At 48.8% G+C, this 12,001-nt stretch overlaps 1 protein-coding gene across 1 annotated transcript in view; it reads right to left on the bottom strand.

Annotated features, from left to right (window-relative positions):
- Positions 1-9,840, bottom strand: part of LOC146200112 (uncharacterized) — a 479,695-nt gene extending 469,855 nt beyond the window's left edge. Inside the window, exons 1-2 of the mRNA XM_084592273.1 lie at positions 9,833-9,840; positions 9,584-9,751 (exon numbers count right to left, since the gene is read on the bottom strand). Of these exons, the coding sequence (XP_084448399.1) occupies positions 9,584-9,751; positions 9,833-9,840 (176 nt within the window). The remainder of the gene's footprint in view (positions 1-9,583; positions 9,752-9,832) is intronic.
- Between the last annotated feature and the right edge of the window lie 2,161 nt (positions 9,841-12,001).

The following is a 12,001-nucleotide window of genomic DNA, read 5'->3' on the forward strand; positions in this document are numbered from 1 at the left end:
TTAACAAGAAAGAGTACCTTTGACTGTGTATGAATTGACGCTGTTAAACGCGAAGTTTAAGTATCCCGCAATTTTTTGCAGCCCTCGTGCACGTCTGCAGATGTGAGTTCAATATGTTCGTTCCACCTTTAAAATTTAGGAATGCCGCACAGTATGCAGCAGGTAAGTATCTTGGGATCGAGGACGACAACGCCGCTAATTGAAGAAAAGAGATATATGCGAATGCTGAAGGGAACTAATAAACGCAACAGTTAATGATTGTCCCTCTGTATCTTATGGAGGGAAATATGTTTATAAAGATTGTTTTAGGATGCTTGACGTCTTGCAGGTTCGATGTTGCTCAGTCACATTACTCGAGGACACTTCCGGAAAGGTTAACTATTTATTAACAATTAATAAATCAAACAGAAAGATACAAGCAAGGAGAAACATATTTACAAATGACTGACTCGTAGTTTAACCTGACAAACCCAGCCCTTGGTTCCACCAAAACAGCTTCTTTTAAACCTTATATCCCCGCCCTCGGTGGGAACCGCAACCAATAGGGAAAATTTACAAACAATCACCCAATAAATCATTAGGGAAAGGGAAACATTACCAATCACGAATTGGGGAAAGTAGAACACTTTCAATGAAGGATAGGGTAAAGAAGGCAAGACATCTCAAATAACACTGTACAAGCGTATACACTTTCCACTATCTACATATCAAAGGATTCTGCCCTTCTCCCAGAAACTTGGCGATCACTCGCTTCCCCACGGGTGCATCTTTTCCCAGCCTCAGAGTTAATCCGTAACTACCGTTTCGCAAAGAGGCAACGTCCGAGGTCCATCTACTGAGACGTCGTCGCTCGCAAACAGACGGGTACATCTGTACATGGACGAACATGAGGGGTCATTCCTCATGCCCGCTACCATCGCGGCCACACTCTCATTGAGCGCGCTTTCCGAAGCGGGGCTGCAGACACAGGACTATACCGACGCGACACGGGTTAAAATGCCCCGTCGCCGCTCTCACGGATCAGCTTATCCGGGAAGAAAGGGGTTCTGCGCGTCATCTGCGAGGTTGACCCCTTCTGCGAGGTTGACCCCTTGACCTCTCCCGTACTCTCGGTATCCCGCCCGCACTCAAGCTGCGCGGACGCTCCTCGGTAGAGACTCTGACTCTGTCCCCCCTTCTCCGCGACTTATTCGGAGGGCAAGGAAAACATTGAATAGTTCTTTTTATTTTTCCGGGAGCGCAGGCGCGGCAAACAAGCCCAACGTCGGAACTTCACTGCATCCTTGCCCAAGAATGTGCGCAGAAGAGCGAATGAACACCAGGGAAGCACCGGAGCACCGAAGGAGCTCTGTGGTTAGCCTCAGAAAGTACCCTGCTGTTCCCGAGCGGGCGAGCGGAGAGGACCGGCCTTTCGAATATCAACAAACATGGCGCTAGGGAGGAATTCCTCTTGGGCGTTACAAGAACAGAGGTTTCTCAAAGGTCCAAGGGTGCGCATTTATTTGCTTTCTTTATTTTTTTTTTTTCTACTCGTGGTAACCCGCCCGAGCCCTATATAGCTTGGAGAAGGAGAGAGATGCAACAACACAACGCTGCGGACAGCGGCATGCCAGCGCTTCCAGCGAAAAGCGCAGCGCTCAAAGGCAATTCGAGCCCGCTGAGGGGATCCTCAGCACCCCCTTGACGTCACACGCCATAGCCGCCCGCCGACCGCGAGCACGTCTGCCTAAAGCGGAGTCGGGTGCATGGTCGGGTGTCGGCGTGAGAACACGAAGCCGTCCAATCGATGGAGGACAGCTGAGCGGGGCCGGCAGCGAAGAACCCATTTACCGACGAGGCGAGAGAGTCGGATTCAAAAACCTTCTACCAGTTTACATTCTATTTTATTTTCCCCACGTGAGTGGCTCAGTGGTGAGTGCGTTTCGCTGCTGACCCCGAAGACGTGAGTCCGATCTCGGCAGGCCCGGCTGCTTTCATTGGGGGCGAAGTGCAAGGTACTCGAGTAGTATACTACGTCACTGCACGTCAAAGAACCTCTAAAGATTACCTAAAGTCACCTGGGCACGCTGCCTTGTTTGTTTGCTTTTTTTTTCTTGAGTTTCGCGGAGCTGCCTTACAAGGCGCTTTGCCGGAGCGCTGTGTGTACACAAAGGGTTTTCTTTGTTGTTGTTGTTGTTGTTGATTACTTCGGCGCCGGGGTCGGGCGCCTTGGGCGAGACAGCTCACGCGTTCGCAATCCGTCTTTCAATATGTTTTTGTATTGGGCGTGAAGTGTGCATGCACACACATATTACTTGTTTTTGTTTAGTTCTTAGATTATACATTCTAAGGCGCCGTTTCATTGTTTAGACACTGTTTTGTTGATAGTTGGACCGCATCCCGCGTCCGTTGTGTGCTTGATTTTGTTTTCCGTAACCGACTTCGGAGCCACTTCTAAAGTTAGGGCGTCTCGGCAGTCAGTAACTGCGGGCTGAGGCCCAGTTGCACCGGCATTCGAGCCCCGCCTGCTGAATGTATACTAGTGTCCCCAAAATAGCAGCCCGGACGAAGGAGGGCACTTTTTCTACAGGCCCGTACTCCATTTTATTTTGGGGGACACTGGTACATGCATTGCGTGAAACCGTGGGAACGTGCATTTCGAGCATGCGTTAACGCTGTTGCCCTAATTGTTTCTGAGAGAGACAACGTGCGAGGGCCGCAAGCTGTGAGTAAGGTGACGGATGTCCTCTGCCACTTTCGCTTAGCACGACGGTCTATATTCAGACCAGTCTGCTCAGTCGTTCCCTTAAATGCTGCTGTCATCATTTTATTTGCGCTGCAGTTATTATTTACGTAATAGAAGCAAATTAATTAACTAATCATTCAATCCGGTGGAATCAAAATCTTTATTGGACGAAGCAAGGAGATGAGACCTATCACGAAGGTAGAATTAAGAAGCAATAAAATCCACCAACAGCTACAAAAAAGAAATGCAGGCTGAAATATACTAAGCCCTTGGTGGTCGAAATTTCCCGAGCACTGCAGTATGGCATCCCTGATCGCACAGCACATGCGCGCCTTGCTTTTAATTCGTCGGCCTTGAACAGCGGCCGCCTCCGCCGGGATCGAACCCGCGTACTAGGAGTCAGCAGTCGAGCGCCTTAACCATCAGCCAACGCATGAGGGTAGAGGGCATAACAGAGTCGCTAAAATAATGACTGTTGTTGTTGTCACTGGGTGAAGAAAGAAAAGAAAATGCACGGGCCTGCCAACTGGCCCAACCTTCGAAAAGAAAGGAGTTGAAATATATATGAGAACAGGCATCGACAAAGGAGACGCGTGTCGCAACAAATCAAGTACGTCACCGAAGCGGCGGCGAGTGCGACGACGGCATGCACAACACATACCCCCAAGTGGAAGAAGCCGCCACAACAACGGGCGAAGACCCCTAGGTTGCCAGACCAGCCAGCCGCGAAGACGACTAAGAGCCAAAACACAATCGGTGAAGATATTAAAGTCAAAATCAATAAATGGCACTGAAATGGCGACATCTTTACCAAAAATGGCGGAGGTGCGACTCTGTTAAACCTAGTTAGGCGAAACGAAATCGCCGTTTTGCTCGGTTTTGCTTTGGCTAGGTTTAGCTTTAGACATGGGCCGACATGGCTTCGCAGCGGCTGAATTGCTGTGACTATGGAGTCGAGGACGCCGTCAACTACAAAGGGGAACACGTGATATGCTGTATCTGCCGCGAAATGTACCATAACTAAGCTGTATAGACAAACTGTTATAACCTCTGGCTGGCCTATGGTCACGCGGCCTGCCAGGTTGACTTTGGCTGATACATGAAAACTTTCGCTTCAAAAGGTGGGTGGCCGTCATTTTGAAGTCAATGTGCTGATGCATTTTCATTATATTGTGGCAAACTTTTATACACATTTATTTGTACTTTTGTACACATTTAGTGATTCACCAAGCTTAGCTGCCTGGACAAATACATATCATTATATGCTTAGGTTGAAGAGGGAATGAAACTTGTCTACCAACAAAACTTGGGAAACTAAGAGCAATGCGGTAACCCGCATTAGGGAGCTGCGAAAACATACTTACCACTAGTTTTCTAAAAATTTACTCAGTTATCCTTAATTCATTGGTTACTGATTTCTTTTCACTAATTTCATTACCACTATTTTCTTGTCACTGATTAATTTTACTAATTTGTTATTACTAATTATGTCACCACTAGATGTGTTTTGATTTTCATTATATATATTATTACACATATATTATATAATATATTACACATATATCATTACACCACCACATTCTGGCGATACAACATCCTATTAATGCTTTCGCATTAATCGATTTTGATTTGATGTACCCAAACGAAGATCCGCAACGGGATCCCCAGACGGGAGTGATTAACGTTTTTACGTGAAGCCATTCAAGTCGAAAGAGCTTTGTCCCCAAAATTTAGACAGGCGAAATGGATCAGCCATGACCGAACACGACACAGTTGTGTTGTCTTTGGGCCTTTGTCAGATATGGGCGCTTATTCGCTGTCAGCAAGGTGACAAGATCTATGCGAGACAAACACAGATGGAGCTCTTCGACAGCTCGGAATTAGCGTCCGCACACCTCTTCCCTACCTCCTTTCCGTTAATGCGTAGGACCGATGCGTACTTCAAAGACATGAAGCAAGACAAAAGCGAGCACTGCTGGGCAGCTTCCGTCTAAAACGTGCGCGTAGTGAGAACATCTCACGAGCACACTCGCATGTGCAGGAGAAGCATCATAATGCTCAAAAAAAAAAAAAAAAAAAGTTTACTTCCCGTACAGACGGAGCTGTGGGAACGAGACAGCGAGTAGCGACCCTCTCTCTACAAAGCTGCTATAAGTACCCTGCGCTGCTCCTATCGAGTTCGTTCGGTCCATCACATGCCAGCTCCTAACGCTCCGTCTACCCAGACGGCGTTTATTTTTTTATATTATTTCCCTTTTAGTTCCTTCTTCTCCGTGCCTCGACTCGATTCTTTTACACTTGCCATATACTTATTTTCTCTTTTTTTTTCTTTTTTTTTTCTCCTGCTACGCGGTAAACGGGTTCTCAGCCTTGAATGGCTTCCCGAGTCCATAAAGGGCTGCTGCGTCGTTAAGGTTTCCAATGGCGCATAGACGGCACCCCCAATCGCAGTTGGCGACGCCGCCGCCTACGCAGCTCGTACCGCCGCCGCTGTCAGCGTTGCTGCTGCTATCCGCATTCGGCCGCGCAGTGAAGCGCCTCGCATTCGGTGGCAACGATACACGCAAGCGATGCACGTTTACGCACGCAGAACAAAAAAGAAAAAAAAAAAGAAAGAAAAAAGAAACGGAATACGCGCGAACACACACAAAACTAGCCGGCAGAGGGTGGGTAGAATGAACAGCGCCGCTAAAATATAAAAGAAAAGAAAAAAGGGTCGGGAAACCTCGAGAAATAACGGCTTCTAAAAGCTGTCGCTATAACAGCTATTCGAGTGTATGCCTTAAGGCCGAGTTGATTTTTAAGGGGCTCTCTATACGGCGGAGGTGGAGTTCTGAGACGCGCTTTATTTTCATCTGGCGACGAGAAAAGCACGGCGGAACGAGAGACGGGAGAAAATGGAATGAACAGCGTGCGATCTTGAATGACTTCGCGAAACCGCGCATTCACATCCGCCGCCCAAAAGCCAACCAAAGGACAGCGCCGCACCAATGCACAAAGGAACCGCCTCGTCCCATTGCGATCGAGTGATATACGAGAATGGCTGTTTGAACCCGTCAGGGCAAAAGCGCATGAGTGTTCTGAGTATTCAATTAAAGAGCTCGCGGATTTCTCTCTCTCTCCGAGAGCGCCGTTTCAACAATGTGCCTGCTAAGCTTCGCTCATTGGTCGCTTTATTGTTGCTTCACTGATCTGCACGTTCCACGCTAAACCTAACCGCGGGCAGTTGAGGCGGTTGGGCACCGCACACTGCAAGTCCCAACAGTTATCATTCTTAATTCCTTGTGTGTTTCACCCACAATTGCGAATGTGTATAACAAGAACATGCAAACTTACTTTTAACGCCTCCTGCGCGTACGGAAGCGTGCGCAGCCGATTTGTTCTATAGCCAGCCTGTCCATACGCAGCACGTACTATGCACATCGCGATGTTATTCTACGCTTGCAGTCTTAAATCACAAACGCAACAACAGCATAACATTGCCCTCTCGTAATAGATCCTGCGCCTGCAGACCCTGCGCAGCAACTGAAAACGCGGACACGCACGTAAAGCCAGGGACAAAAGTTCGAGGGATGCGGTTTGGTGGAAAAACATCTACTTTTTCGTGGCTTCGCTAGTATTTCTCCTGTGATATTTTTTCTCTAAATGGTGTGTGCATGTCCCCTCGTGATTCGGCACATTTCATTCACTATATATGTTTGCCCGGTAACACAGAAATAAATATTTCTCCACGAATTTACATCCGCAAACTTTTGTCCCAGACTGAACGTACGAGTGTAAGGCTGAGCGTATGTCAAGAGCTCAGCGAATTGAATAATTGAATTGAATTGTGGACAGAAATTACAAATGCTGTTGCGAGTGACGGCAAGCAGACCACAGTCTTGATGCGACTAAACAAACCTCCTTTCCTTTACTCCCACAGACAATGTTGCCGTCTCTCCACCGCCGCGCCCTCCCTCGTTCGTCCTGACGATAACCCCTTTGTACAACATTCTCGCTGGCAAATTGCCACCGCCGGGGGTCCGCCGCGAAAGCCAATTAGGCGGCATCGCACAACCTGCGCGACAAAGGCAACGTCGCGGCGGACGTTCAAAACGCCAGCACAACGCGTCGTCCCCACGGGGGCAATTCTTCGAGGGCAGCGCGCGCTAATGCGAGCCGCAATCTCGCGGCAGCCACAAGGGGGCCGCGCTTTTAATCCTTCCAATCGAGTAAATCGACCGAATGAAAGGAGTTTTGCTGAGGAGGGGAAGAGCGATGACTCGGAGCGGCTGGAAATAACTCCGTATGAACAGAAGCAGTTGGTTCGAGCCAGGAAAACTAGGAAGCAGAATATGATGAGGGTTGTCACTTGCTGGCTGGACGGTTTGTCACTGCGCGCTAAAGCGCAGATGCGCCGACGCCACGCGTTACCAGAATTCTGCCACTGGGGTTAAAGATTCGACTACTGTTACCTTCCCAGTGCGATATTTACTTCATTTATGACACGCATTTTAATCTTGCATCCCTCTTACTATATCACCTAGCGATATGATGCGAACGCGCCGTTCGCATCATATCAGTGTCGTTCCGCGACGAGCAAGGTCAGATGCAACAATATCCCTTGGTATCTGACCCTCCAGTCTATATACAGCACTTAGTACACCACCACAACGACGCCATAAAGCAGAGAACGCGCTTCCGTAAGGAGGCCGAAAACCGACGAGGCCTTTGTGGTTGTTAGGCTGATGCAGATGCTTACAGATACCGCAACGCAGTGCGGCTTGATCGACGTATGTACTACACGTTGCGTGCTGCGATGAGCGTGCTGTGCGGCAAGCTGCGCCGCACAGCACGCTCATTGCAGATGGAACACGGCAACGAAAGGAGAAACCAATCTACATGGAAATGCGCGAGAGAAAGAAGGCCGGTTAGCGTCATGGCCAGAGCGCGTTCGGGACCGCAGCTATCTACGTCGGCGACAAGCTAATCCTGCGCGCCGGCGTCGAGTGGCCGAAACAACACGCACCCACGCCGCAGTGGAACTGGGGCCGGCGCAAAGCGACTGAACGTAGCAAGCCGGCTTTGAGCGAGTCGGGTGCTTAGGAGGAGGGAGTGAGGGCGTCAAATCCCCGGAACCGCCGCCGCGGCTAGGACGAATACTCGAACGCAAAGCGACAAAACAGGTCCGGTCGTGGCGAGTCCCAACCACGGGTCCGCACTCGTCGTTGTTTTATTCGGCCGCCAAAGGCCGGGAGCCCTGACAGCGTGTTCGCGAGTGGAGTCCGCCAAATCCGCGAGCGGGAAACGTTCCCCTGCTGAGAGGGCGCCAAGCGTTCGACGCTCCTGCAAAAATCTGGCGCGAGAGAGCTCGGAAATTGTCGCGGAGAAAGCACCCAGTAACGCGATCGCTACAATTCGCAGCGCATAGCGTTGTCACGCAGGATAGTTCGGTGCAAGTACAGAGGTGCAGGAGAGACCTGTGGAAAGCACACTTTGCACGTTTTCACTTTGCAGCAGAACGCTCCTCCCTGTCCATAAGAAGTCAAGATCGCAAGGAGGCGGCTGCGATAGCTGTTTGCTAGATTTTTACTTCAGTCTGCAATAAGCTGCGGCCGAGTAGAGTGTGACATATTACTTTAAGTGTATAAATATTGCAAACGATTTCAACTGAAGTGCACCTAGTCGCTTTAACGTGCGCACAAGGTATGACCATAAAGCGCGATTCTTTGTGATTTTCGCGAAGTTTTTTCGTCATGATGTCATCTTAAGTGTTCGCGAGTGCGCTCATTCGTCACATAAAGGCACCCGCCGGCGGCGGCAACGTTGCGAAAAAAAAGAAAGAAAGAAAAAAAAAACGGCAATCGCGTACTGTGCAGTGGCACTGCACATTAACGATCCGCGAGTGCTCAGAATTATTCCGGAGTCCTTTACAAAGACGCCTCTTTTTACTGTTTTCATTCCCACCTTCCACGGTTGAACCGCGCGACGCAGTTGAAGTATAATAGTGGGAGGCGGGCTAGTTAGTCGGTGACTAGTACTAGCACTTTGTCCTGTTGCCTTCTTCCTTGTTCTTTGTCTTTTTGCGCGGTTTCATGATGGATTCCAATACGGTTGAAGTGTCCACCGAGAAGTGAGACACTTCCAGCGCCTTTGATTTGCTCAAGCCATTTTTTTTTTTTTTTCGTGTCTGCTAATGAGGCATCTCGCATCTGTTTCTAAGTATGGTTTGGTTTGGTTTGTGGGGTTTAACGTCCCAAAGCAACTCAGGCTATGAGAGACGCCGTAGTGGAGGACTCCGGAAATTTCGACCACCTGGGGTTCTTTAACGCGCACTGACATCGCACAGCACACGGGCACCTTGCTTTTCGCCTCCATCGAAAAGCTGCCGCCGAGGCCGGGATTCGATCCCGCGTCCTTGGGAACAGTAGTCGAGCGCCGTAACCACTGCGCCACTTCGGCGGGGTGTTCCTAAGTATGATCTTTAGAGAGGGGGCCAGGGCTTGTGCCTTCAGAGTATATTTCCGTCACATGACCTTAGCTTGGCAATAGCGCGGTCTTCATATGCATTGCTGTTTCACCTCTTGCAGCTATAGATAAAACTTTCAGCATCTTGTCGTGCAGAGAACATGTTTAGCCACTAAGAACCGAAGATAGGCACGAGCGCATATCTGCCAAGCTCGCCAATGCTCGCCATGATACATTCACTCTCACAAGGGCGGATTAGGCAGAATCTTGCCCGCGGACTGTCCATGCCTGATCAAAGACACTCTGCTCGCGCTTTTGCATGACCCACGCTGCTTCGTTTCAGCTGCATCACAGCAGGCTCGTTTCCCTGAGGTAACAGATAGCCACGAGCAGAGAACGCGCGGCACTGACCTGCACGACGAGACGACGACCGGGCCGACGACGGAGAGACGCGACGGCAGCTGCTTCCGATCGGCGCGTACGAAGACGCCCCGTGTCAGATGCCCCGCAGGGGAAGGAGAGGACGACAGTGCCGTCACAGACACTACGCGGGAGCCGGCGTCCAGTCGGCGTCGCCATCTGCGAAGGGGAAGAAGGTGATACCATGATTCACGAACGGTTGCAAGGCTTCGCGCGTGGCACACACGCAAGTGCACACACATACGCATTTGCCACAGCAGAGCTTCGCCTAAAGCACGAACTAAAAAAAAAAAAAAAAAAAAAAAGAGAGAGAGATTCTGCTGAAAAAAAAAAAAAAAAAAAGAGATTTCAGACGATCAGTAAGATTTATGAGGAGTATACGTGAGAGCGATGCTTTTCTATAGTATTCTGCACGGGTATGTTGTTATCGCCCAAGCAAAGAAATGACAGATGTATTAATAACGCTCAAATCAGAACCATTCATTGCGCTCTGGCAACTTCCTCTTAGGTGAGAATATCCAGTAGCCGTAGATTTGTCTTTTATGTGAGAGTTTCCACTCCGATTTCACTGTCGTATCTTTGTGGCCGCAGAAGTGGACGCTTCCCTGCAACTTGAAAGACATATTGCTCGTGATTTGCCGAGGTTGTGAGGGTTGAAATGGTCGACATCGACGGAGAGTTTTAGTTGCGAAAGCAACATTACGCTAGGTTTCAGCTCTTCACGTATGCCGCGGCCACGAATGAATGACCTTGAACAGCCGCGAAAAAGACGAAGAAGAAGAAAAAGAGAGGACGAAGATGAAAAAGGAGACGACGAAGAAGCAGAAGAAGAGGAAAAACGCTCGGTCACCCGCAGCTAATGGTTTCGCTCCACATTCGGTTCAGCAGCGTTGAACCCTTCTCATTTTTTTTTTTCGCCGAGATGGGGGTAATAACACTTAAAATTATGACACATGATGCATAATTCTTAGTTTTAAGGAGAAGTTTAAAACGTGACACAGTGGTTATTTACGTTGATAGAAACAACATAGATACAAACTCCAAAATCATGCATCTTGCGTATGTTTGCGACGTTTGTGGCGGTTATCGCATGCTGGTGGAATGATTCCTTGACCGTGTGAAGTCAGGTAAGCGACTAAGCAGAAAGAAAAAGAAAAGAAAAAAAAAGAAAATGCAGAAGCAATGAAACGCTTCGTTATAAAATACATACAAATGGAGCGGGCAGTCACTGACCCCAAGAAAAGTATCAGGGACGTTTTCTTGTTTGTTTATCTGCATGACGCAGTAAATGAAGGCGAAACGCAAGAGGCCCGTACGCCGTGTCAGCACATTAAAGAATTCCAGGTGACAGAAATTTATTTCCAGACTTCCAATACGCTGTCTCTCGTAGTCCATGTTGCTTTGGCGATTTGAATCGCATATATACTATACGGGATACCACACCGCATCTCTTTCATCATGAATGTGATTACGCCTGCAATAACTTGAACTTTGGCGACGACTCTAATTTTGTCGGCCAACTATTAAATAAAAGCTATAGTTAGGTTCCACCTTAGACGGAAGAAAGAAAAAAAAAAAGGAAGAGCTAGTCAGTAATACATACACTTCCTAAGAAACCCCATCTGCGGTCGAGCTCACATTCGGCACTTCTTCCACTCCGATAGCTCACTGAAGGTAACGAACGCACTTAAAGCGGATGGAGGGCGAAAGAAGACACATGCTCAAGTCACAACAGAGCAGCAGTGCTTCGAGAATACTGAGTCCCCTACTGCCTCCAAAGCTTACCTGTTGATTAGAATATTTGCAACAAGGAGTTTAAACAGTAACGGCGCCAGTAATTATTAGTACAGTGAGTACGATCACGTATCATGGATATCATTTAAAACCAGGTTGGACGACTGCGAATAGTATGCAATAAAGAAGTGACTCATTTTAAACTGGCATCTCGAGGATGCCAGAGCAGCCGGACTCAGCAACGGGAGTAGCCACGTCGGTAATTTTAGAGCACGAGAGGGACGAGGTGGTGGGCGAGCTTCCCCACCTTACTCTGTTTCGCTTCACGAGCGCAGATTCTACCACGTGCGCGTTTATAAATACACGCCGCGAAGCCAGGATAGCGAACGTTGCCCCTTCGCGCTGACAGTCGCTGTTGCGGATCAAAAACACTTTTTTTTTCCTCGGCGGTGCCACCTTCAAACACACGTTGGCTGCGCAGGATTTCCTCTGCGTCTTCCGGCATCTCTCTCAGCGATACTGCGTGCCTCCCGAAGAGGACATGTGCATCATCTTCGATGGTGCTCATGTCCTCTTTGCTAGTGTAATGTTCACTGGTGCAAAGTGCTGAGTGGCGATCGGCTCTTGTGACAAGTGCAGCTTACAAGCTCATTAGCTACTTATGCACTTTAACGA

The sequence above is a fragment of the Amblyomma maculatum genome, chromosome 2 (assembly GCF_055883805.1).
Source record: "Amblyomma maculatum isolate TAMU_Amacu chromosome 2, ASM5588380v1, whole genome shotgun sequence".
Classification (NCBI taxonomy): Eukaryota; Metazoa; Arthropoda; class Arachnida; order Ixodida; family Ixodidae; genus Amblyomma; species Amblyomma maculatum.